Consider the following 25004-nt stretch of genomic DNA (forward strand, 5'->3'; position numbering starts at 1 on the left):
GTGCTATGAATTTCTTTAGTTTACTCCCTGAATTTACAGATTAGTGAACATTATTTTTTCCTCCAGTAAAACTTAAGTTCCTGGGGGCAGGATGCACCTGACTGTGGCTTTGTAACCCTTGTGGCTAGTAAGGTACCTGGCCCCAAGAAGTTGCTTAATAAATGCATGTTGCATCCAATTCTCATTTCTAAGTGATTAGCTGGTAATACCCCATAAATCTCTCTCCTCATCACCTTCTCCACGCTCCAACCACTCTCTCCCTGCTGGGATCAAACCTCCAGTTTCAGAGCACGGTGGCTAACCTTTTGGGGCAAAGTAAAGCCCACCCTGAGAGCAACACCCAGAGTGTTCCAATTAACGCTCAGAGTAAGATAAGACAGTGTCCAGGACAGGAGTTAACAACCGCAAACAGGGGTTATAGGAGACATATGGAACTACTCACAACTACTACTAAGAAGACAACTAAGGGACAAAACAGTGAGATGTTTTTAAAATCTAAAGGGAAAAAAAAAAGAAAGAAAAAGCATCTGGATGATGACACGCAACAAGGAGCAGGGTGGGGTGGGGGAGGATGGGACGGGACTCTACAGTAACATAAGCTGAGCCTCCTGTCTCTTCCGAACAAGACAAGCGCTGCATGAAGGGAACGTATAGTTACCTGCATCCACATCTGCAAAGAATGGAACAGCCAATAAGAAAAGGAAGGAACCAGAGATTCAGTGTCTCAGAGATGGAGTAAAAGATCAGAGGAAAGTCAACAGCATTGAGAATCGCTTTGCGTTTTCATTTCTTTGGGAACCCTCTAACCCGGCTACGAGGGCTTCGAAAGCGGCTTTCCCAATTATTACAGGTGCCATTTCAATTACTCATAAAAAAATGATTAAAAGGTTGGGAGCACGTGAATCGAGTCACTCAGAGGCTTGTAGCCAAAAGAAATTGGTTTCCCCCCGATGCCAATTAAATGCTTGGAATACATTCCGGGGGGGTAACTCATGGGATCCAACTAGCCCAGGTCAGGGATCGGTGCTTCTGCAGTCAGTGGAAATACTCCCATCCTCATGGCTCCCTCGGAGAGCACAAATATTTTTATGGAAACAGGACATCAGGATTAGGGAAATTCCCATCAGTGGACAAGGACTAAGCCTTCACAAAAGCAATACACTCACCCTCGCTGCTTAAAGCTAATTTTCCCTACTACTCCAATAGCCAAAGCAAATGAATCGTGCTTACTACTACGTTGCAGAAACACCAACTATACTTTTAGGCTTTTATAAGTGATTTTTTTCCTCAGGAGAGGGGTAGTACTAGAATATATTGATCACTGCAGATACATTCAATAAAACAAACAATTGGCACAAGCCTTAGATGGCCAGGGTGCCCATAACTTACCTTCGGGTGATTCCTCCTGAACGTACGTGCCAGTCAGATATCGATGTACCAGCGCAGACTTGCCACTAGCCAAATTACCCACAATTCCCTGAAATGGGGGAAAACAAAACAGTAATTCAGTTGGACTAAAGCCAGGAGGTCACGTGAAGGGCAAATAGAGACCGACTAGTTGAATTGTACCCTCATGCCCACAGGGACTGGAGAAGGAACTTTCAGAAGAGGAAACTCCCTCCACCAGTGCAGGTTGGCACCTTTTCTGGGGACACTGAAAGGCTAAGTGATTATTATGTGTGGGAGTGGTTGGGGCACAGAAGCACCCGTATAAGTCAATATAAAACAGCATAAATACATAAAAACAAATTGTTTTAGGAGGGAGAAGACTAAGCTCCTTCTAGGAGGCAGTCAGGAGCTGAGTCTGGAGGAGGGAGAACAATCGGCAAAAGGACCCGGTGGATGATAAAAAGGCAAAGGTCTTTCACCAAGCACAGACTGGACCCAAATGGCCCCAAATTAGCAGGTGGAAACCACCTCCCTGGAATCACCTGCTTTCATCAAAGGAATTGTGATGTAACTGAAAGATGGGGAGGCCAGTGGTGGGGGTGAGTAGGCTGTGGCATGTTAATTACTGATTAAAAATAGAGATTGATCTTCCATCTAGGACTGGAGGTCTCTGAATCCAATGTGGTTATTTTACAGGTGAGAAGGCTGAGGCTCAGAGAGGTTAAGGTGTATGTCCAGGATCACACAGCTAGTACATATCTGAAACTGAATTCAAACTCAACGCTTCTGGCACTATGCCAGGCTGCCTCTCTCGAGAAGAATGATCATATAGGGAGATAGGCCAGTCAGGTTAAAGACCTGGGAACAGGTAGGCAGCCCCAGCTGCACAGCTATACTAAAAGACCCAGAGGAAAGGACGCCGAGTGGTTCTTCTCTGAATCATTTATTGGAGGAATGGCCCAGGAGGAAGGCCTGTTTAGACTATGGAACACATCAGGGGAGAGGAAGTTTAAGAAGAGATCGAGGACCATGGAATATTAGGGTTAGAAGGGGCTTCGGCAGTCTCTACACAAGAATTCCCTGGACATCATGCCTGACAATCAATCAAGTGCCATTTATTAAGCACCTACTATGTGACAGATGCTGCACTAAGTACTGGGCAGCTGGGCAGCCAGCCTTAACTTGAAGCCCCCTCTCCACTCCCTCCCTCCCCAGGCAGCCCGCTCCAAGCTTGGAATGTTCTCATTATCAGAAAGTTTTCCTTTTTCCTCAAGTCTAAATTTGTCACTTTTCAGTTTCCATCCACTGCTGCTATTTCTGCTCTCTGGGACCAAGCCAGAAAAAAAAGTTGGTGTCATTATCATTTTCAGCATATTTTCCAATATAAACATGTGGCCTCCCATGTGGCTAAGAAGGGAGGGCACATAGTTTTGGGTGACCCTTTCCTAATCACCTGCCATGGGCAGAGAACAGGATTTCACGTCCAGGCCGAGTGAGTGCAAGCAAAAGTGTGGGAAAAAATGTCATTCCTGTTCGGTCATGTCCAACTCTTTGTGACCCCATTTGGAGTCTTCTTGGCAAAGATACTGGAGTTGCCATTTCCTTCTCCAGATGAGGAAATTGAGGCAAAGCAGGTTAAGTGACTTGCCCAAGATCACACAGCTAGTGTCTGAGGTCAGACTGAATTCAGGAAGATGAGTCTTCCTCACTGCAGGCCTGGTGCTCTGTGCACCATGGCGACACCTACCTGCCCGTGAAAAATGACATTAGAGAACTTTAACTCTGGTTAGGGAGGAAAATAGCATGTGGAAAAATATGCCTGTAATCTCTCTGCCCCAAAAACATAAGAAAGAAGGAAAATAACTGGGACGTAATGAAAATGGAGGGAGACCAAAGACAAACCTTGGACAGACTGACGTGGATCTAATCCAGAAGAAATGCCAGCGGAGGACTTGAAGAGGGGAGAGGGGCCAGAAGGGGTGGCCATGGAACAAGGGATGGACTGGATTCCTCCATCCACCAAGGAGAGAGGAAGCGGTAAACATCAAGGGAGGAACAAACAAGAGAAAAGAAAGACGGTTTGCTGGACTATAGCGCAGATTCCACTTTGGAAGAGATGAGATGGGGAAAATGGGCAAAGAGCAGCATGTTTGAAAGCATTCTGAGAGCAGACAGACAGCTCCTCCCAAGTCCAAAGCCAGAAGCTGAATGGCACACTGGAAAAGATGCTGGATTTGGTTCAAATCCCAGCAGTGCCTTTTGCCACTTGTGCTGGTCACTCTCCCAGCCTTGGTTTTCTCCTGTCAGACAAGGGGGTCAGACTGGACGGCCTCCAAGGGCCCTCAAGCCTCTAAATCTAGGATCCCAGAAGTTAGCTCAGTTTTTTTCTTAAAGGTTTTATTAGTTTTATTTTTAAAGGCGCTAAGGAGCCACTACAGGTTTGTGGACAAGAAGATAACGTAAAAAAAAAAATCTGAGGAGAGATTCTCACTCTATTGGGTGAGAGCAGAAGGGAGGGGTGAGGGAACAAGGCAGCAAAGAGCTCTGCCAAGTCTGAATGGCAGCTGGCCAAGAGATGCCTGATAACTGTGAAAAGGGACTGAAGTTGGAGACACTAGGAGGGAAGGGAGGTCATCCACGTTGGCTCGAGTTTCAACTGAACCCTTAGCAGAAGCTCAGAGCTAGAAAGAGGATACAGAGCCTTGAAGCCCACCCTGCAGGGCTGTGAGACCATTCCTAACCTTCCCAGCTGGGGCTAAATGCAAATCATCCTCAGTCCAAAGGCCTCCTTCTCTAGAGGAAGAAACCAAGTCAGCCAACAAATAACTATGAAGCACCTACTATGCGCCAGGCTCTGTTAAGTGCCAGGCACAGAGATGTAACAGTGATTTTTCCCCAGGAAGCAAGTGACTCCGAGCAATAACCAGGAGCTGGCCCAGTCCAAAGCCTCGGTGGTTTCCATGATCCCACAACAGCTGGTCCTCAGTCCTCAGCTGCTCCAAACACAAAGGGGCAGTGTACATCAGAAAAATCCATAAAGCCCGGAAATGTACATTTTCTGTTCCATGAAGCCTTCCCTTCAGTTCTACAGGCATGTAGCGAGCTCAGGTGCCAAGGACACAGACACACAGACACACACGCACACACACACACAGACACACGCACACACACACAGACACACACACACACGCACACACACACAGACACACACACACAGACACACGCGCGCGCACACACACACACGCACACACACACAGACAGACAGACACACAGACAGACAGACACACACACACACACACATACATGCACACAGGCACATGCTCATATTCCACTGGAGGGAAACAGCACATATGCAAATACACTACAAAGTACTGAAAAGAAATAATGCAAAGTAATTTTAAGACGAAGAAAGTGTTAACAAAAGGGAGGATGAGGAAGGACTCTGAGCTCTTTCTGGGAGGAAATGAGGGTTCTAAACATCAGAAGCGAGTGCATTCCAAAGACAGGTAACAGCCAGGGCAAAAGCCCGTAGGTGGGAGATGTAAGGTAGAATAGGAAGAGCTATTGGGCCAGTCGGACCTGAACAGAAAAGGCAGGCACTGGAATCATAGGAAAGAAAACTAGACAGGGAACCTGAGAAAGACTGGAGGGCAGGGTGCAGGGGAGGCAGGGTTATAAGGGGCTTATATTAGACTAAAGATTTTGTTTTTAATCCTAGGAGCAGTAGGGAGCTACACAAGGCTGTGGAGTAGGGGAGTGGCCTGTATTTTAAGAATGATCATTTGGCAGTGCTATGGATTGGAGGAGGAAAAGGATGGAGGCTAAGAGACCAAATAGGAGGATGCCCAGAGAACAGGTGTGAGAGCGATTATGGAGGTAGAAACAAGGAGAGTGGTGAACAGTCGAGGATAAGATGACTCCAAGGTTGAAAACCAGGGGGCCTGCAAGGATTCTTGCATCCTCAGAGTCAGAAAGACCTGAGTTCAAACTCAACCTCAGACACTGTCGATGAACCTGTTTGCCTCAGTTTCCCCATCTGTAAAACGGGGATAACAACAGCACCCACCTCCCAGGGTTTTTGTGAGCATAAATGAGTTAATATTTGTAAAGCACTTGCACAGTGCCGGGCACCCGGGAGGCTTAGTAGGTACTATGTAAACGTTTATTATTATTGGGGGAGTGGATTTGCAGAGATACGATGAATGCTGCCTTGGCATGCGGAGGACACTCAGGTAGAAATGTCCAGTGGTAATTGTTGACACAGGGCTGGCCCTCAGGACAGAGGTCAGGGCTGGATACAGGGATCTGAGGGAAACAAGTTAAACCCATGGAAGCAGCTGAAATCACCAGGAGGAAGTGCTCCTTGGGGGAGGAGGGGAATAGTATTTTTTTTAAATTTAAAAAAATTGTTTATGAAGGAGTCCTAGCACGCACACTTAGGGACGGAGCACCAGGGTCAATGATACACGGATATCTTAAAGCAGCTCGACACTGCAGCCCCTCCACCACCAGCGATGTTGCTGCCCTGGGAGGAGGGCCTCAAAAAATTCATCCCTGGAGGGGGTCAACCTGCCTATGACAACGGAAAGCAAGCAGGATTCCACCAGAAACCAGGATGGCTGGCGAGTTTTTGAACCATCAGCAACAAGGTGAGTTTTCGGGCACACGCATATTCATTTGCCATTTACTGAATATCTCCGGCAGGCAAAGGATGATCACGAGGGACACGGCAAGGCACAAAGAGGGAGAGAACCCCAGGTATCCAAACACCAAACTCAGAAAGACTCAGGGTTCGGGGGCAGCTCTAAACCTCCAAGAAAACACGTGGGCCGCCAAAGAGCCAGGCCTAATGCCCCACTAGGAGTAAACACAGTCTTAGAAGAACCAAAGGCCGCGCCTCCCCCTGAGCAAGCGCAGCAGGAAGGGAACACCGGAAAGACCTGGTTTGTCAGGTGAAAGCTGCAAAGAAGAGGGGAAGTGCAGGAGACAGACAATACAAAGTTTGAAAAGGCGAGGGAAGGGGAAAGTTGGGGATCAACCATAGCTGCCAAATCAGGGCCAGTGAGGAAGGGGAAGACCCACCGAAAGCAGAAGCAGGGGGAGGGTTCGGGGCAAAGAAACAGGAAGCTGAGCAGCTGGAGAGACACAGACACAGAGGATCCTGGGTCCAGAACCGGGAGGGACTGCAGAGGCCACAGAGACCCATCGGCTCATTTTAAAGAGGGAAAGTGAGGCCAACAGCTGGGAAGTGACTTGGAGCCTGGGCTCACAGATGTAACCTCATCGTACAAATGCGGAAACTCAGACACAAGAGGATTAATGATTTGGGACCTACCTCCCAGGGCTGTTGCGAGGATTAAATGAGGTAATGTTTGGAAAAGGCTTACACAGTCAGTGCCTGGCACATAGTAGGCACTCCATTAATGATTAATCCTCCTTAGGAGCCCAGGTTTATAGATGCAACCTGAGGCCCAAAGAGAAGAAATAAGATAATATTTGTAAAAGGCTTAGCATAGTGCCTGGCACATAGTAGGTGCTACGTTTAGAAGGCTCCAACAAAACTGGATCCTCTCGGCATCTTCATAGCCCCAAAAGTTCAGCCAAAGCTGCCAGCCCCAGCTCAGGCCCCTCTGTCTGCTTGCTGATCAAACCTCCATGGGGCTTTGTACCAGGCATAGAGTAGGTGCTTAATAAGTGTTTGTTGATTTATTGATTCACTAATTAATGCTGAAGCAAAGTGGCCGCGTTACCTTGCCCAGCAGGTAGTGGTCACTCCACTATAAAAGGAAAGAAGTGAATAAGGAGGCAGCCAACTAGCCCCCAGTCGTGTCTAATAAATCCCCTTGTTGGGTCACTGCTGAGGCCGGCACCTGGACCTCATGCCAGCAGCATCCAGAGCAGCATCTTCAGCACCCCCTGAATTTCAGAGTGGGCAGGGTGGGGCAAGCCGGACCCAGAATCCCCACCAGAACTCACGCCACAGCGATGGTCCCGTGTCATTAAGAAAAGGGGAGGTTGTGTTCTCTATGTTGAAGAAGGCAGGGAAAGGAAGAAGGAAAAGCGGGGAGACAGCAAGGTTCAGGGGAATGGAAGATGGCCGTGAAGTCAGGGAATCCGGGTCTGGGTCTGACACTTCCCCCCTGTGGCCCCTTCATCAATTCCTCAAACTCTCCAAGCCTCGGTTTCGTCAGCTGTGAATTGAAGGGATTAGGACTTTAGACAAAGAAGACTCTCTGAAAAGAAGCAGGCGGCCTGGCTCCCACAAACCTACTCCAGAAAAAACCTAAAAACAGCACCAGACCAAATAACCATCAAGAACTCCAACGAGAAACAACAGCCAATTACTCAACCACACCAGAACTGCACAAGTCCAGAAGAAGTCCAGGGACAACAGGAAAGAGTGGGCATGCGCACACATGTGTGCACACACACACACACACACACACGCGCACACACACACACACACACACACACACTCTCTCTCTCTCTCTCTCTCTCTCTCTCTCTCTCTCTCTCTCTCTTAATGCCAGAACAGGAAAACAAGATCAAAACCCCCAAGAGGCATTTGTGTCCTGCAAAGTTCTTTATCCAAAGGGAATAACAGTGGAGGGATTCCCCCAAAAAGCTTCAGGGGGTTAGAAATACAGGTGGACTTTGAAAACCGCTTGGAACAATCGTGACCATCCGGGCACAAAAGTGCTCTGTCTCGGACACTCTAGTTCCAAGAACTAACAAGAGCCTGAGATGCAGGGGGGACTCCCAGCACCACTGGCATAGACACATGCCATTAGGTAGAAGTCAGTGCAGAAAGTAACATCTCACAAGGGAAGACCAGCCAGGGCCTACCCGACCTGAAAGTGAAAAAGAGAGCTAATTCCAGCCCCGGCACGAAGGTCCAAGCTAGGAACGAAGGTTGAAGACATGAAGAAGATTTTTAAAAAGCTGCTACCCATCTGGAAATATCCCCCCACTGAGCCTATAGGAGGAAAAAAATCCCCGTGATACCTGTAATCAAAGGCAAAAGAGAAATATAATGGAATCTTCTATGAAGACTAATAATGATAAAATGTTAACAGTAATAATGAATGTTTATATATAAGACTAACTATGTGCCAGGTACTGTGCTAAGCACTTTACTCATTATTACATGAATACCAAAAAGAAATGAATTAGAGACAGAAAAGAAATAAAAATATTGAAGAAGCCAAAGGAAAACAAATGTCTCAGGAAAGAAAATGGTAAACCTGACCCGAGTAATTAAGTCCAAGAAAATTGGAACAGACCAAACAGAAATCAATGACTTCAGGAAACAATAGAAAATATCAGGACAAAATTAAAAGATTGAAAAAAAATAGAAGAACATGTAAGATAGAGGGCACTAAAAGCAAATGGCCTAGAAGACAGGGCAAGATAATTTAAGAATCAATGGACTCTCTTAAAACCATAACCAAAAGAAAAAAAAAAGCTTAAACAATGGAATAAATTAAAACTGTCAAAATCTAATAGAATCAAAGGGTAAGAAAAAGATATAAATAATTCATTGACCACTTCTTAAAAGAAACTCCAAAAGGAGAAGCTCCAAGAATGGAATAGCAAAAATCCAGAGGACCTGCATCAAATACGTGTATGTGTGCGTGTGTGCGTGTGTGTACCAAGTGGTCAGAAAGGACAATTTAAATTCTAAGCAACCACAGTCAGGAGGATCATATGAGAACTGACAGCTTCTACTCGAAACTAGAGGAGATCTTGGAATGCAATATTTTAAGGACAAAAAATACAGGCTTACAACCAAGAATATCTTACTCACTACAAAAGTGAATATACTCCTAAAGCGGGGAGGGGGTAATGGATCTTTGATGGAATAGAGGACTTTCAAGCATTCCAGAGGTGAGAACCAAACTTTGAAATGAAAACACAAGATGCACAAAATACCTAGAAAAGTAAAATTAATTTTAGCAATTAGGAGGGACAATACAGTGAGGAAGGGCCAACGTTCTAATGGGGGAAGAAGAAGCGAGTGACCCTTCAGAACCTTGATGTTGTCAAAAGATACTGAGAGCTAAATAAGAAAAGGGGAGGACCTGGGGGTAGGTTGTTCTGAGGGTTTGTAGAAGGGCGAGAAGGGGGCGGTTAACAGCAACACGCTTGTGTAGAAAAGAGGGAAGGACTTTTCTATTTTTCAAAATTGAAGTGCTTAAGAAGAAATGCAGAAACACAGGGAAAAAACTGGGGACACAGGCAGGAAATGACTGTTATTCTTCGCGAGCCAGATAAAGGAAGGTTGAAAAGTGTGTGTGCGCTCTCTCTCTCTCTCTCCCTCTCTCTCTGTTTGTTGGAAATACCAAAGTCAAGAGAAATATGGGCAAAGAAAGGAAAATGTGATTATGAAGAAGGAGGATAATAGTGGGAAATGAGAGCTGGAAGCAAAACAAACTTCAGATGTAGAAGGGGTGATTAAAAGGGAAATAAAAAGAACTGGAAATTCAAAGGGTGCCCATCAATTGGAGAATGGTTGAATAAAGTGTGGCATATAAATATAAAGGAATGTCATCACTCCTTAAGAACTGTCAAAAGAGACAGTTCCAGTGAAACCTGGGAAGACTTATATGAACCGATGTCGACTGAAGTGAGCAGAATCAGGAGGACAATTTATAAGTGACCTTGTAAAGGGAAAAAAAAAGCTTCACACAAGCACCGCAAACAAAGCAAGGCCCAGCCACGTCTCCAGAGGACCGATGATGAAAAATGTTTGATACAAACGGGACAGATACAAGGTGCAGAAAGAAACGTGTCATCGGACACAGGCAGCGTGGAGATTCATTTGTTTGATTGTGCTTATTTGGTGTAAGGGTTTTTAACCCCCTTTTTAATTATGGTGGTGAATTTGAAGGAGGAAAAGAGGACTAACAATGGTGATGATGCCCCCACTTCCAAAAGTGCTTTTTAAAAAAAGAGAGAATGTATAAAAAAAAAAATTAATAGACCCAGAAGGGAAAAGAAGGAAATTCAAAAAGAAACACAGAGGCAAATTCCTGTTTGGATTTATTGTGCACTTAAAACATAAAACAAGTGGTATGGAATAGAGATTCACAATTTGATATACAACTCTATATGTCCTCCTTTGTAGCTGGGAAATGTTCTTTTTTGTATTGGCTTCAGAATAAAAAAAGTGTTACTGTTGTTCAGTCGTATCCGAGTCTCGGTGACCCCATCTGGGGTTTTCTTGGCAAAGATACTGAAATGGTTGGCAAACAGGGTAAAGTGACTTGCCCAGGGTCACGCAGCTAGGAAATGTCTGAGGTCAAATGAACTCAGGAAGATGAGTTCAAAAATTTTAAATTTTAATTAAAAAAAAATTAAAACCAAAAAAAAACAAGGAATGTTAGATTAGATGCAGTCCAATGTCCCTTCCAGCTTGACATCTATGAAATACATCTGACATGTCAGGAAAAGTTTCCATTAAAAAAGTTTAATCCTTAACCCACCCCTAAGTTTTAGTCTTTAAACCGTTAACCCTAAAGCAATCTGGAAACCTTGACTCTCTAAAAAGACAGATTCCCCAAAGTTCAGAGGGAGGTTTTGCCTTATAAAAGATCAGCCCTTCCTCCTGGGCATTTGGCATGGACTGAGCATTTAAATATCAAACAGAAGTTTGGGAGACCCGACATGAAGCAATGAGCAACAAGTCCAGGAGTCATTGGGTTCAGGGCCAGAGGAAGGAAGCTCAGGAGGGGAAAAGACTCATGGAGATGGGGATAGAGGAGGAAGACTTTGGTCGGACCCTGAAGGGACTGAGACAAGCAGAGAGCACGAAGGTAAAAGATGAGAACCAAACAAACGAAGGTCTCTTCTGAGTCTAAGATCTGTAGCAACAACTGATCTCTGAAAAATACTGCTCAGAGCCTTTGAGCTTTTCCTAAGAATGGCACGAATGAATGGATGGATGGAAAAGGCATTTATAAGAGGGTAAGAACTGTGAAAAGCACAGGGGGTACAAATACAAAAGGGGGAAGGGCCTTGCCCTCAGGGAGCTGACATTCTAACAAGAGGATACACTCCTGGAGAAGTGAAAACCATGGGGGGCATTTCAGTCTAGAAAGTCCAAGGGCTGGTTAGAGAAGACCCAGGGGAGTGACTGATAGGCCCTTCCAAGAAACTGATCTGACTGCTTTCTCAAAAAAAGAGGTAGAAGGGGGCAGGGGGCTCTGGAGGGAGATAAGGTGATGTGCTGATGGCAACCAGAAGGCCCTGGTAGAATATGATGTGTGGCTGGGCCTAACTAGACCAACAGAGCAGGCCAAGGGAATTCAACGGTGTGGACACCTTAGGCCCCACCCAAGGCAAGAGTTCCAAAACTAAGTGGATTAAAGCCCCCAGGAGGGTCCTCTGAGGTCTAGAGAGTCTGGAGGGCAGATGGAGTAGAGGGGGCAAGAAGACAGCTATGGTAGAAAGAGCCTCCTACATGACGGGCTCATGGGCAAGAGGCTGGACATTGTTTGGCCACAGAATCTAGAGAATCGAATGATTGTCGCTGTTCCTCTGGCTCTAAAACCCAATACACCTTTTCTTACACATTTCAGCCTTCTTTCTTTGTTCCTGATGGAATGGAAGGGAGGAAAATGGCACCGAGGAGTCAGAGGCCCTTTCAGCAACAACCACACAAACCGATCCGTGTCACTGTTGCACAAGTGAGGCCAACAGCAACACTTGCACTGGACAGACTAAGCTGCCACAGCTAAGATGATGGACACCCGGCAGGGCAGCTAGGTGGCACAGTGGACAGAGTGCCTGCCCTAGAGTCAGAAACACCTGAGTTCACAGCTGGCTTCAGACACTTACTAGCCTTGTGACCCCAGGAAAGTCAGTGTTTGCCTCAGTTTCCTCATCTGTAAAATGAGCTGGAGAAGGAAATGGCAAACATTCCAGTATCTTTGCCAAGAAAGCCCCCAATGAGACCATAAAGAGTTGAACACAACCAAAACAATTTATCGCCACCAGAACAACAGCACCCAGCGGATTTCAGGTACTACCCCATAAACAACAAGCAAAGGGGAAACCAGCACACGAGACAGTCCTCTGTTCACCCTGGACTTCCTTACACTGCAAATCCAACCACAATTTCAACAGGACTGCTGCTACTCCTGCTGTTTTCTATAATGCAGGATAATTAAACCATTTTAATAACAATATTTTCTTTAATTGTATATATGTGTGCATTTGTTTATTTATTAAAGTGCCCTGTGCCTCCTTCCCTCCTTTGCAGAGGTGGGGGCCCATAGCTACACAACACCGGATCAACCTTGATCATCCTAGTGGCTGGGTTTGTTGAATTGCTTTCTTCCCCTCTCTTTAATTTTTATTCTTTGCTACAAGGGATGGTCCTCTGGGGACAGGAGAGATGTATTTGGAAATTAGTGATGTAAAAATACAAGATCAAGAGAAATTCATAAAAACCTCAGTTCCTTTTCTGAAAAAAAAAATGGCCATTTATTTACATAAATGAAGCTAAGCTTTTTCGCAATCTTTTTTGAAATCTCAGTCTCTTAGATATCCAGTTCCCTTGTGGTTTTCTTGCATAGATTTATTTAACAAGGAAGAACAGGCCCAGATGGACCCAGGCCCGTTCAAAGTCTGCAACTCTGCCTCATTAGGGGGGATTGTCAGGGGAACTCTTGGCCATGTCACTCAGCTCAGGGGCTGCCTCTCCCCTCCCAGACAGGGAGACCCTGAAGGCATAATTATACAGAGGAAGAAGCTGAGACAGCCTGATGGGGCAGCCAAGCAGAAAACCTGAGAAAGAATCCAGGAGGCTTTGACGCTTTGTCAGGCCCAGATTTATTTAGGAGGGGCCCCTTCGAATGGAAGAGGAGACCATGAAGAACTGTTCCCTTTACCTGCATTACTTAATGTTGGGCATATTTTTATAGACCTCCTCCCCCCAATAAAACCCCTTTCTTAGCCAAATGGCTGCTCATTGCAACACAAGAAATGATGACTTTGACTGTCACTGGTACCTAAAAATTCTGCAGGACCAAGGGAGGAGGGGCTGTCTTCTCCTTCTCATCAGGTCACGGAGGGAAAAGAAATTGTTTACTGAGAGGGAAGAAGGGTCTCGCTCACCTTTGTACGGACTCATTGCTGAAGGGAGCTTGGCCCAAGGTAGGTATTCTGTAAATGTTTATCAAATAAAAGAATTTACACGGTTCTTTTCTTTTTATGATAGACTGTTGGGCCGATAAAAGCACAGCTGACTTCTCCAGCAATGGAGCTGACGGGGAGATAAAGCCACCCCATCCCCACATGCTGAAAACGGATCACATGCCAGTGTGAGTGGAGAGTTTTGATTACTTCGCTCCCAGTGCGATAATGAATGTTTTTACTATATCCAGGGTCAGAAGGTAATGGTGGAAAGCACATTACACTGAGAAGCAGGCAGCTGGGGCTCTCCTTCTGCGTCTCCAGCTAAATAACTGCAACTGTGGGCAAATTCCCTCCTTCACCTAACAGAAGGATCCTAGACCTGGAGAGGGAAGGGCAAAAAGCCCTCACTTTACATATGAGGAAACAGGCACAGAGGGGGCAGAAACAGAAGACCATAGAGCTAGGGTAAGGAAAGACCTCAGAAGCCATCTCATCTTACTGTCTCCTATGACAAAGGAAGATACCAAGTCCCAGGGAAATGCGTAAGACAGAGCTTGAGGGAAGCCCATCTATTCATCAGGTCATGAATGTAGAACTAAAGTGGTTCTTATAGGTCAAACGTTTAATTTTACAGATAAGGAAACTGATGTCCAGACGGCAGAAGCATCTTACCCAAGAGCTACAAGTGTTAAGGGATAGAACCAAGATCCAAACTCCCAGCTTCCAATTCCAAATCCACTAACCCACCTTCCTCCAAATTATGAAGAGACCTTGTATTCTGTGCCTTGACCCCTTCTATCATGTGACAGCTTTCCAAGTGCACTCTCTAATCGCCCCTCTCTCCAGGGTCCAGGGTCATCCTCAGCTTCTTCAGGCAAATTCTCCCTCCTATTCTTTGCCAATGAACCCAAACTGACTTGTACGTGGGAGCCCAGACCAAGAGAAAATGGCTTCAAGGCTGGCAGAGGAATCTCCGAATGGGCCTCTTCTCAGAAATGGTCATTTATTATCAGCTTGTTTTATCACTCACAGATAAGTCCTATTTGCGAGTCATAAAATGTATTTACAGCATGCCTTAAAAACTGAATGCTGATATCTGCATTGTTACAAGGATGGGGTCTCTGGGTAGAGAGCAAGAAGAGATAAACACGAGAGGGAAAACCACCAGTAACAATTTAAAAAAAAAAAAAAAAAAAGGGAAAAATCTGGCATGACCTGTCTCAGTTCTGCTGTTATATCCCGATGCTCATCAAACAGCAGGCACTTAATGTTTGCTGACTGACTGGTGACCAGCCATTGCATTATGTGAGACAATAATAACACATGTAAATGAAGGCACCTCACTCGCCCCCAGCACAAGCAATAAACCTTCTTGGATATAAAAGGGAGTCAGACGTGGGGCTGGGGTGGGGGGGGGGGCGGGGAAGGGGACTCCTCCCACTTCCATGGCTCTGTTTACTCTGCTCAGTTCCATTCAAGATTCAACAAATGCTTTTGAAATTCCCACTGGGTGCTAGGGGAAGAAAACCCCAAAAGTAAATTGCTCCTGCCCACAAAGGCCTTACATTATATTCGAGGGGCAAACAAGGGGTGAATGCAGATTATATGCAAAGTCAGTATCAACCCCTTAGAAGAAGAGAGAGAACAGGAAAGCAGGAAGTGAATGGTATGGGACGGCACCTAAACTGTGCTGGGAAGGAACCTCACTGAGGTTCTGTCACTGAGAAATGGGACCTGGCTCTAAAGCTGGATGGGTCATCTGGAGGAGGAAACTGAGGCCTGGGTGAAGTGACTTAGACTACCTATTTAGACTTGGAAGGGATGTGAGAGGTCATCTAGATAAAGAAACTGGGGGCCCAGTGGGTCAGTTATTTAGTATCATAGATTTATAACTGAAAAGGACCTCAGAGGTCATCCAGTGAAGTCCGGTTATCTCACTGTATAGATCAGAGACCCCAGAATTAGACTTGTCAGGGACCCGAGGTCATCTGGATAAGGAAATAGAGACCCAGAGATATCGGCTGATTTGTGCAAAGTCACACAAGTAGTAAGTGGCAAATCTGGGATTCCAACTCGGAATTTCTGAATCCAGAGCCAACGCTCAATCCACTACACATGGAGGCTTTCTGCACATTGTGACTAGAATGTACAAGACAGCAAAATATTCTCTGCTAGGGTCCAAGAGAGACTCTTGGCCATCCAAGAGACAATGAGAGGAGGCAAGTCCTGGAAACAGGACAGGGAGGCCCATGGCCAAATCTTTTCCCAGAAATACATCATAGAGTTAACAATCCCCACCAGAGAGCAGCCTGGAGGCAGCCTTGGCCAGGCCCCTTCTGGGAAGAAGAGTGTGTCAACTCTGGGCTAGCTCCCTCATACATGTAGACCTTCCAGATTGCTTCATGAAGGCACTGCTCTTCCGTCTAAGCAGATGCCCATCACCCTCGGGGTTAGGAGACCGAAGAATAAGTCCTACACACAGGCACCAAAAGAAACATCGAAATGAATTACTCACCACTTTCAGCTCTGGCACAGATCGACTTAATGTCCATTCTTGGCTATTCACAAACGCATCTGTAAAACAGCGAAGGGAGGGAAAGACAGATGTCAGAAAGCCAGGATTCACTTAAGAGTTCCAGACTATATCCAGACAAAGACTACCCCTCCCACTAGATAAAAGTTTGCTGAAGTAGAGAGAGGAAATGAAAACCAAAAAGCAGAACCCGACTACTGCCATCATTAGACTGTATAGTGGGCTGTTTTCTTCTGAGCTGGCCAGTGTAGGAGGTGCTCTCCAATGGTACCAGGCTGGTGGCTCCACACCCAAGGGCTTATCCAGCTTGGCGCTAAGAGCGAGATGTCCCCAACTGCTTTACATATGTGTGTGATCAGTCTCAGAAGTCCTGGATACAGCCCATGTTGTGCATGAAATATGACCTCCTCATCCCCAAAACACACCTCAAAGGACACGGTCCACTGAGACCAGATGAGCAGTATTCTCTATATTAGCTTTGGGTTAGTATACTCTAAGCCAAGCCCCAACATGAAGCAGTGGGTCACTTTTACACCTTCAGTATTTAAGGGTCTCTGATTTTTGCCTATGTCACTATTTCTTCCATAATAGTAGGATAGACTTTGGTTTGAACATCTAAGCTCTGGGTACGAGTTAGACGTGTTAGTGCCTTCCCCCACCATGTCCTTAATTTTTATAGATTCATACGAGAGGCAGCGTGGTGCAGTGAGCAGAGAGACAATTGGGTGTTAAGAAGACCCAGGTCCAAGTCTGGTCTCTGATGTGTACTGGCTGTAGGACTCTGGGAAGTCATCTAACCTCTCACTGCTCTAGGCAATCCTCTGAGAATTAGGATTTGCAGAGGAAATGGTATGGGTCAAGGGGTTTTCTCCCACAGGACTTCCTACTCCAATGACATCATGGGTCCAGTCCCTATCGTCAAGTTCAGTACATACTAGCCTGCCTGCAAGTGATAGCCCTGCCAGAAGGTAAACTCTTTGTGGGCAGGAAATGTTTCATTTTTGCCTTTGCTTTCACAACCCCAGCGCTCAGCACAATGCCTGGCACACAGCAGGTGTTTAATCGATGTTGAAGCCAACACCCAGCACAGTGCTTGGCACACAGTAGGTGCTTAATCAATGTTGAAGCCAACACCCAGCACAGTGCTTGGCACACAGTAGGTGCTTAATCAATGTTGAAGCCAACACCCAGTACAGTGCCTGGCACACAGCAGGTGCTTAATTGATGTTGAAGCTAACACCCAGCACAGTGCTTGGCACACAGTAGGTGCTTAATCAATGTTGAAGCCAACACCCAGCACAGTGCCTGGCACACAGTAGATGCTTAATCAATGTTTATCACTTTGAAGCTAACACCCAGCACAGTAGGTGCTTAATCAATGCTGAAGCCAACACCCAGCACAGTGCTTGGCACACAGTAGGTGCTTAATCAATGTTGAAGCCAACACCCAGCACAGTGCCTGGCACACAGCAGGTGCTTAATTGATGTTGAAGCTATCACCCAGCACAGTGCTTGGCAACATTTAACAGATGAATTACTGTTGTGAATGATTGCTTGCTTAAAAAACAGATGGTTTCTGAGGCGGAGGTTGCTCATGACGGGGAAAATATCTCACCAGAGCAAACAATCTCTATCACTATGGATTCAAAACGTGAATTAAAACACACACAGCCACTGTCAGCTGGACACACATTCAGAACTCCTTAGTCATGTCCGTAAAAGCACCCAAATCACTTGTGTTTACGCTGAGGAATTCAAAGAAGGAAGACTAGCCAAAGTCAAATGGCAGCAACCTCTTCACCTGAGGCTGGGAAAGTGAATGACACCTCAGCGGTGCAGTACATTGACACTGGGCTTGGCATCAGGGAGACCCGAGTTCAGATCTGGGCACAGACGTAAGCTGTAGGGCCCTGGGTGAGTCACTTAACCCACCTCCCTCTCAATTTCCTCCTCTGTCAAATGTTGCTACAATAATACCGGCAACTTCCCAGGGTCATCGTGAGGACCCAAGAAGACAAAGTGAGTTTTGAAGTTTGCCTAGCCCCTCCCGGATCTTCCACGATCTGAGCCTCCCAAGCCTGTAAGGTGGGCACTGCAGCTTTTTTATAACCTTTAAAGCAGTAAATAAATACTGCTGAGGACAGTGAGGATGATAAACCCCTAGGGCGGCCTCAGGGTGTTCAAGGCCTTAACCACAACAGCCCCTGAAAAGTATCCACCAAAGAGTAGGGTGGGGGAGGGAGGGGAGCGGTCAAGGCCTCGGGATTACAGTCCTTGAGTTGTTTCAGACACTTCTGACTCTTCATGACCTCATTTTCTTGGCAAAGATACTGAAGTATTACCATTTCCTTCTCCAGCTCATTTGACAGAAGAGGAAACTGAGGCAAACGGGGTGACGTGACTTGCCCAGGGTCACACAACTAGTAAGCGTCTGAGGTCACATTTGAACTTCGGTGTTCCTGACTCCAGGCGCCCAGTGTTCCATCCGCTGAGCCACCCAAGTGCTTGAGGTGTTGAGGTGTTCACCAACAAAGAGAGGACCCACTCAGAGAAAACCAAGCAAGAAACTAATGTCCAGGATACACAGAAACACACCTCTCATCGCTTGATTAGGATCCAGAGTGGTATATGATGCTGTCCTCCAATTTCTATCTCATAACAAAAAGCAACGGCCTTTTAAAAATATTAAGACCTAAGTCATTTGTCCAAGACCTAAGTCTTGGTCCAATACCAGGGATCATTATTTTCAGAGTCAGCTTAGGGATACAAGAAGATAAACCCCATTCTAGCAAATGACATATGTGCTCAATTCCCATGGCGCTCAATACATCCAAATACTCCAACTGTAGTGGGACAATGAATGATGTTCGGATAGACTCAGCACCAGGGTCAGCAGCCCCTCTGCCAATGACATCACAGCTTTGTGCAGAGACTCAGCAGCTTCAGGATGCTGATGGTGACCCTCCTAGTGGGCTCGCTGCCCGTCAGGATTATGAGACACTATTCAAGAAACCCTCGCATCTTGCAAATTACATCACGCATCACATTTATTAATAATATCGAGCATTTGTATAGCAAATTATCTGCAAAGGGCGACACAAACATCATCTCATTTTATCGTCACAACGACCCCTGGGAGGGACGTGCTGTTGTTATCATCTTGCGGATGAGAAAACTGAGGCAAAGGAAGGTTAAGTGACTTGCCCAGGGTTGCACAGCTGGTAAATGTCTGATGCTGGATTTGAACTCAGGTCTTCCTGCCTCCAGGTCTAATACTCCATTCACTGTCTCACCTAGCTAACTCTGTTACCTAAGGCAAAAGACCTGACTAATTATCCAGGAGACTGGATAATTAAGGGTACCTAAGATATGGATCATCCATTAAGCCCCCATCCCTGGCAGGTATCTCTCAGGGTCCCCATCTTCCCATATAAGATTCAATAACCTACTCCTTCATCCACCCTGACCCGGCCAGGTTCTCGAGGTCTTGCAATTTGTGGTGATTTATTTTTTCATCTCTGCTGCTCCAGCTCCTGACCTCCTGAAGAGAATGGCTATGGTCTAGCATTAGATTTGCCTGGCTCTGGGATGGAGCACATCATGCCCTGGCTCACTCCTCACCTACAGCATCCTTGCCATACTGTGTAAAGTACCGACTACCTGGCCAGCACCTTGGGAGACCCCAGATACAGATGCAAAGACAAAGATGAAACCATCTGCTATGTCCAGGCAGTCTCCATTCTTTGGGGAATTCATGGGATGCATGAAAGAAGAGGGTGATGAACAAGGCAGAGGCATCGAGAATTCCAAATACAAGGGCCAGGTGGCCTGCCATAAAGAATGTGATACAAGCCATTAAAAATTGGGCCAAACACTGTAGATCATTGGGGGGAGGCGGGGGGAGAGGGAGAAGCTTATTGATATACACAGACCCAGCACATAGAACTTTCCTAATTAATAAGGCATTTTAAAAATGAAAACAATACAAATATTCTCATTATGAGGGTAAATAAAATTTTCTCTCTTCTGAACTAGCTCCAATTGCCTTTATGGGAATACCTCTTCACAGTGAGCTTGCCTGGAAGCCAGGGCCACCAAGAAAGGCCCAGAAAGGTGTGGGGGTGGGGGAGGGATGTTTAATTCAACCCTGAGCTAGAGTCTGCTGTCAGCATCAGCCTAGGGCTGAGGGTTCTGGGACACTTCCAGCAGACAGTCCCCAGGTGGATATTTGTGGAGAAGAAAAATAAAGAGATTCAGAGGCATGCTGAAGAAATTTAGTCCCCCAATGCTGTATAAAATATGACTGAACCACAATTTTCATAAAAAGTTGACCCCTGTCATTCTAGCCACCCTGGAAACTCCCTCTCCCCTGTCACAACCAACCATAAGCTATTTTCTTTAACTTCTGGGGGGTGGCAATTGGAGTTAAGTAACTTGCCCAGGGTCACACAGCCAGTAAGTGTCAGAGACCAGATTTGAACTCAGGTCCTTCTGACTCCAGGGCTGGTGCTCTATCCAAAAGCTATTTTCTCAGAAAGTTGTCTTAAGTTCAGATAAGCTAATAAGTTGGCGAAGATCACCCAGCTGTTAAATTTCAGTGGTGGGATTTGAACCCAGGCTTCCCCGACTCTCAACCCAATACAAGGTTCAATTATACTAGCTTCCTCTCTCAACCTTTCCCCTTAAACCAGAAATTAAAGACCAGAACAAACTCGACATTCATTGGATTAAAGCAGCCATAAGTTCTTATAGTCCTCTTTTCTCTGTTGCAAGGGATTAAAGATCACTCCTAATGTTGACTAAAAGGATATTTAAGGAGCACTCTGCATTAATGTGCTACCATATTGGATTTATTATAAAGCAAAATCATTTACTGTTGTTCAGACAAAGAGAAAAAACAACTTTCTTATGAGATATGAGTTGATGGCAAATGAAGACAAGGGCTGTCCTTACTTGAGGAAACATCTATCCTTTAGTCTGGAGCAAAGAATCTGAAAGGATACAGAATCAGGAAGTGAAAGTGGTACAAATTATAGAGTTAGATTTGCAAAGCAACACAGAAGGGACCTAAGGGCAGCCAAAAAAGGAAATTGCTTCAATAAGCAGTAATTAACAGCCTTCAAAGTTCAAGTCCAATGCTTTGTAAACACTGATATTCTCCTGGTCACCAGGCATGGCTTCAAGACAGTCTCGGGAGAATTCCAGTTGGCAAAGGAGATCTGTGTGGTGGGTAGAGGCAAGCGGTAACAAAGACCAACCAAGACACAAGCATGGAAAGTAGCCCCAAAGGGAATCATCAGATGGATAGACCTGAGGACAAGGCCTGTTGCCAAGGTAAGGGATAAGGAACACATGGTCTACATGCAGCACTGAGATCCAAATAAGGTCTGGGGAGCAAGAAGAAGGCCTCTGGCCCATTGGACAGATGACCCTTGTGGAGAGTATAGGAAAGGACTCAAGCAGGACTTCCAGAGGATATAAGAAGAGAAGAAAAAGTTGCAACCTGCACCATTGCAGGGAGGATTCAAATCAAGGAATATTCAGGTCCACCACAAAAAACGTCTCAGAGGCAGGAACAGGGGGTAAAAGAATAAGTTAGATACACACCTCCTTAAAGAGATTAGATTCTAATAGAAGAAATACAATTGATTTAAAATCAAATAGTTATAAAATATAATGAAATCTAAGAGTGTTCCTCAACTATACTTGTTACAAGGGACATGGCGGGGGTGGGGAGAGAAAAGGAGGGAGGCTGAGTGGGAAGATAATGATGGTGATGCCAGAAAAATTAAAAAGAATGAAGAGACAAGAAAATATTTCCAAAATGCACAACCAAGAGTGGAAAGGAGATCATAAGGGAACAAAGAGAACCAGGGCAGCGTTGGACCTCCCATTGTAAATTCAATGTGTACTTAAAAAATAAAACTACATACTAGAAATTCATATCCAATCGTCCTTTACTGTTCTTGTTAGAACATGGAAAGGTTTGTGTGTGCTGGTGTTTGTCAAGTTAGTTCATAACAAAAGAAAGCAAATGTAAAGCACAAGCAGTTGAGTCTAAGAAGCAAACGGGATGTGGGGCTATGATACCATGATACATCCTAGGAAGAAACAATCCCTTCTCATCGAGAGAGAAGAGGGACATTTCACACAGACGGGGCCAATGGAACGGAGCTTTCAGTGATAGGCAGGTGTTTGGCAAGCAGAAACCGTGCAAGGACATTTCAGGGATGGGGAGGAATAAGGGAGAAGGGAAGGGGCCAGGAAATTACAAGCCACATTAGGTTTTAAGTAGAGTGGAGCAGAGTGTACATTCAAGGGAAAGACACAGCTTGTACCACTTACACCATGCCCTAGAATGTGGCGGTTCCTTCCCAATGATGCTCACGGTGACAAAAAAAGATGTAGGAAAAATCAGCTGGGTGGCAAAGATCTACCATCCAGGTGATGGCCTGAGGTGGAACGGACAGTTCAATGTTCTCCTGCAATTTCCTGGATGTTCGAAATCGAGGAATCCTGATTTTGTAAGACTCAAAATTACAGGTCATCCAGAGGTCAAGGAAGACACGGTGGAGGGGAGCATTAGTAAGCTGTAACACACAATCCGCAATGACACGTCCGAGAAGTGAAACACTCCTAATAGTAACAGTAACACAAATAACCACAGCGAGGATGATAGCAGCTGACGTCTCTCCAGCTCTCTGAGCTGCTGGCAAGGGGCTTTCCATACACGAGCTCGTTTCACGGTCACAACAACCCTGGGAGGTAGCTGCCATTATCTCCACATTTATAGAAGAGGAGACTGAAGCCGACCAAGCTTTAGTGACTCATCCGGGATCACGCAGCTAATATAGTAAGTGCCCAAGGCAGGACTCAGTCTCCCAATCCCAAATCCAGTGCTCCACCCAGTGCTTTAGCGGGGAAAAAACACCAACACAAAAGATGGCACCCAGGACAGGAAGACTGGAAATAACAGCGGGCTCATGATTGGCCCAGGGCCACCAATGGATGCTGACGCGACAACACTGGCAGCCCCAGAAATGTAAAAAGAGCAAAGGACCCCTCCTCCCTCTCCTCTCTGCACTGTGCGAATCCTCCTTGGATGGGACAACCTCCGTATCGCCATGGAAAAGCACCATGCAGGATGAGAAAGGGTGGATGGGTTTCACTTGGTGCTGATAGAACACGCACCCAATTATCAAAGTGTCCCTGCCTTACCCAAGAACTGGTAGGGTATCGGTATTACGGATTGAAGTCGGTATCTGCAAAGTTACAAGACACCAAGAGGCAGAGGATTCTGTGTAACTAAATTGAAGATGAAGGGAAAATGAGTCAGAGATGACTGGAAAACAAATCTTGTCCCAGGTGACGAGCCATAAGGAAATAGAGAAAATGATCTGGATGGTGTGGAGGAAATCCTGGGGTGGGAATTCTCTCCTTAGATGCAGATGGGCAACTAACCTGCTCAGAGTGCTGCCTAACACACTAAGAGTGTAAGTGACTTGTCCAGGGTCACACAGTGAAATATGTAAAAGAGGAAATTTATCTCAGCTCAACATCCACCATTAATGCTGTGCCTCTCAAAATAACTACAGGGACATTTTCCCTTCTCTTTTACTGTAGTTCAAAATCTTTTGAACACATTTACAAATGACACATAATAACCATAACAACAATATCGATACAGGTGCTTAAGGTTTACAATACGCATTATCTCAATGTTTCATTTGAGCCTCACAATAACCCTAGGAATCAGATACTACAAGTATGGTTTGTTTGGTTTTTTTTATTTTGCAGGTGAAGAAGTCGGAAATCAAGGTCCATAGAAATTAAGCAATACAGAGCCTCTCAATGAGCTCCTGCATTAGGTATGACAGGTTCTATTATCATTCTCATTTTAAAGGTAAGGAAAATGAGGCAGAGAGGTTAAATAATTAGTCCACCACCATACAGCCAATAAGATCCGAGCTGAACCCAGGTCCCTGAACCTCCAGGTCCAATTCTCTGCATATTTTACTACCCTGCCTCTCCTATACATACGCTGTAATCTACTGGCTTCATAACAGCTGGGGGAGGAGAATGAGAATTGCAAGTATTTACTCACAGTAAACTGGAGACGCGGTGTCAGTTCTAAATGTTATCGCTGCACTCAAACAGAAATAATTAGACAGACTGTCAAGTCAGGTGAGATTCCATGATAAACCACCTTCTCTCCCCTGGTTAATTACACTCCACACGCAACAGATGGTTTCATAAAACCAAAACTGCATTGACAAATGACACATTCGTGCATGACCAATATCTACAAATGTTTATCTTCTATCCACTGGAGTGTGATAGCTTGTGCTCAGGATATCACAAAAGGGTTCAGTAAATGGAAACAATTTTGAAAATGAATATATGGATGTTCTCTCCCCGCTCCCTGTTGTAACAATCGGCTAGCAGCTCCTGTGGGGGCGTAAGATGCACCCAGGAGGCTGCCGGCACGCGGGAAAAGCACAGGTTCTTTTTATCTGCTTAAACAAGGAAAGCGCGGTGAAGGGGTTGACCAGCTTACTTTAATCCAGCATTCAGTTAGCATACAGACAACATTCATTTAGTTCAGGGGAAAAAACGCCAGCATTCAGTTAGTTCAGGGGAGCATACGGGCAAGCATCAACAGACAGGCCAAATACAGATTACAGTCAGCTAGTTAGGGGGAAAACAAAACCACCACCCTGAACTTCAGACCTAAATACAAACACATTACAAATATCAACAGACAGACCCAATACAATTCATAGTTACCAACATCTGGGCTCAGCCCGAGAGCAAGGGCTGACCCAGAGTCCCGCTCTCCGCTGCTCCCACACCAACCGGAAAAGGAAAAAGGGCTCAGCAAGCTGTCCTCTCCCCTCTTATAGAGTTTTTGACATCATCAAGCGCCACCTGAATGACCAGG

At 45.6% G+C, this 25004-nt stretch overlaps 1 protein-coding gene across 4 annotated transcripts in view; it reads right to left on the reverse strand.

Annotated features, from left to right (window-relative positions):
* AGAP1 (ArfGAP with GTPase domain, ankyrin repeat and PH domain 1) overlaps positions 1 to 25004 on the reverse strand; it is a 676738-nt gene that overhangs the window by 403303 nt on the left and 248431 nt on the right. For 2 of the 4 annotated variants that reach the window (XM_036766638.1, XM_036766641.1), the window contains exons 2-4: positions 16046 to 16104; positions 1390 to 1477; positions 659 to 670 (exon numbers count right to left, since the gene is read on the reverse strand). In XM_036766638.1, the coding sequence (XP_036622533.1) occupies positions 659 to 670; positions 1390 to 1477; positions 16046 to 16104 (159 nt within the window). The remainder of the gene's footprint in view (positions 1 to 658; positions 671 to 1389; positions 1478 to 16045; positions 16105 to 25004) is intronic. The other 2 variants (XM_036766640.1, XM_036766642.1) reach the window with 1 other exon arrangement.

This window comes from Trichosurus vulpecula, chromosome 7 (assembly GCF_011100635.1).
Source record: "Trichosurus vulpecula isolate mTriVul1 chromosome 7, mTriVul1.pri, whole genome shotgun sequence".
NCBI classification, from domain to species: domain Eukaryota; kingdom Metazoa; phylum Chordata; class Mammalia; order Diprotodontia; family Phalangeridae; genus Trichosurus; species Trichosurus vulpecula.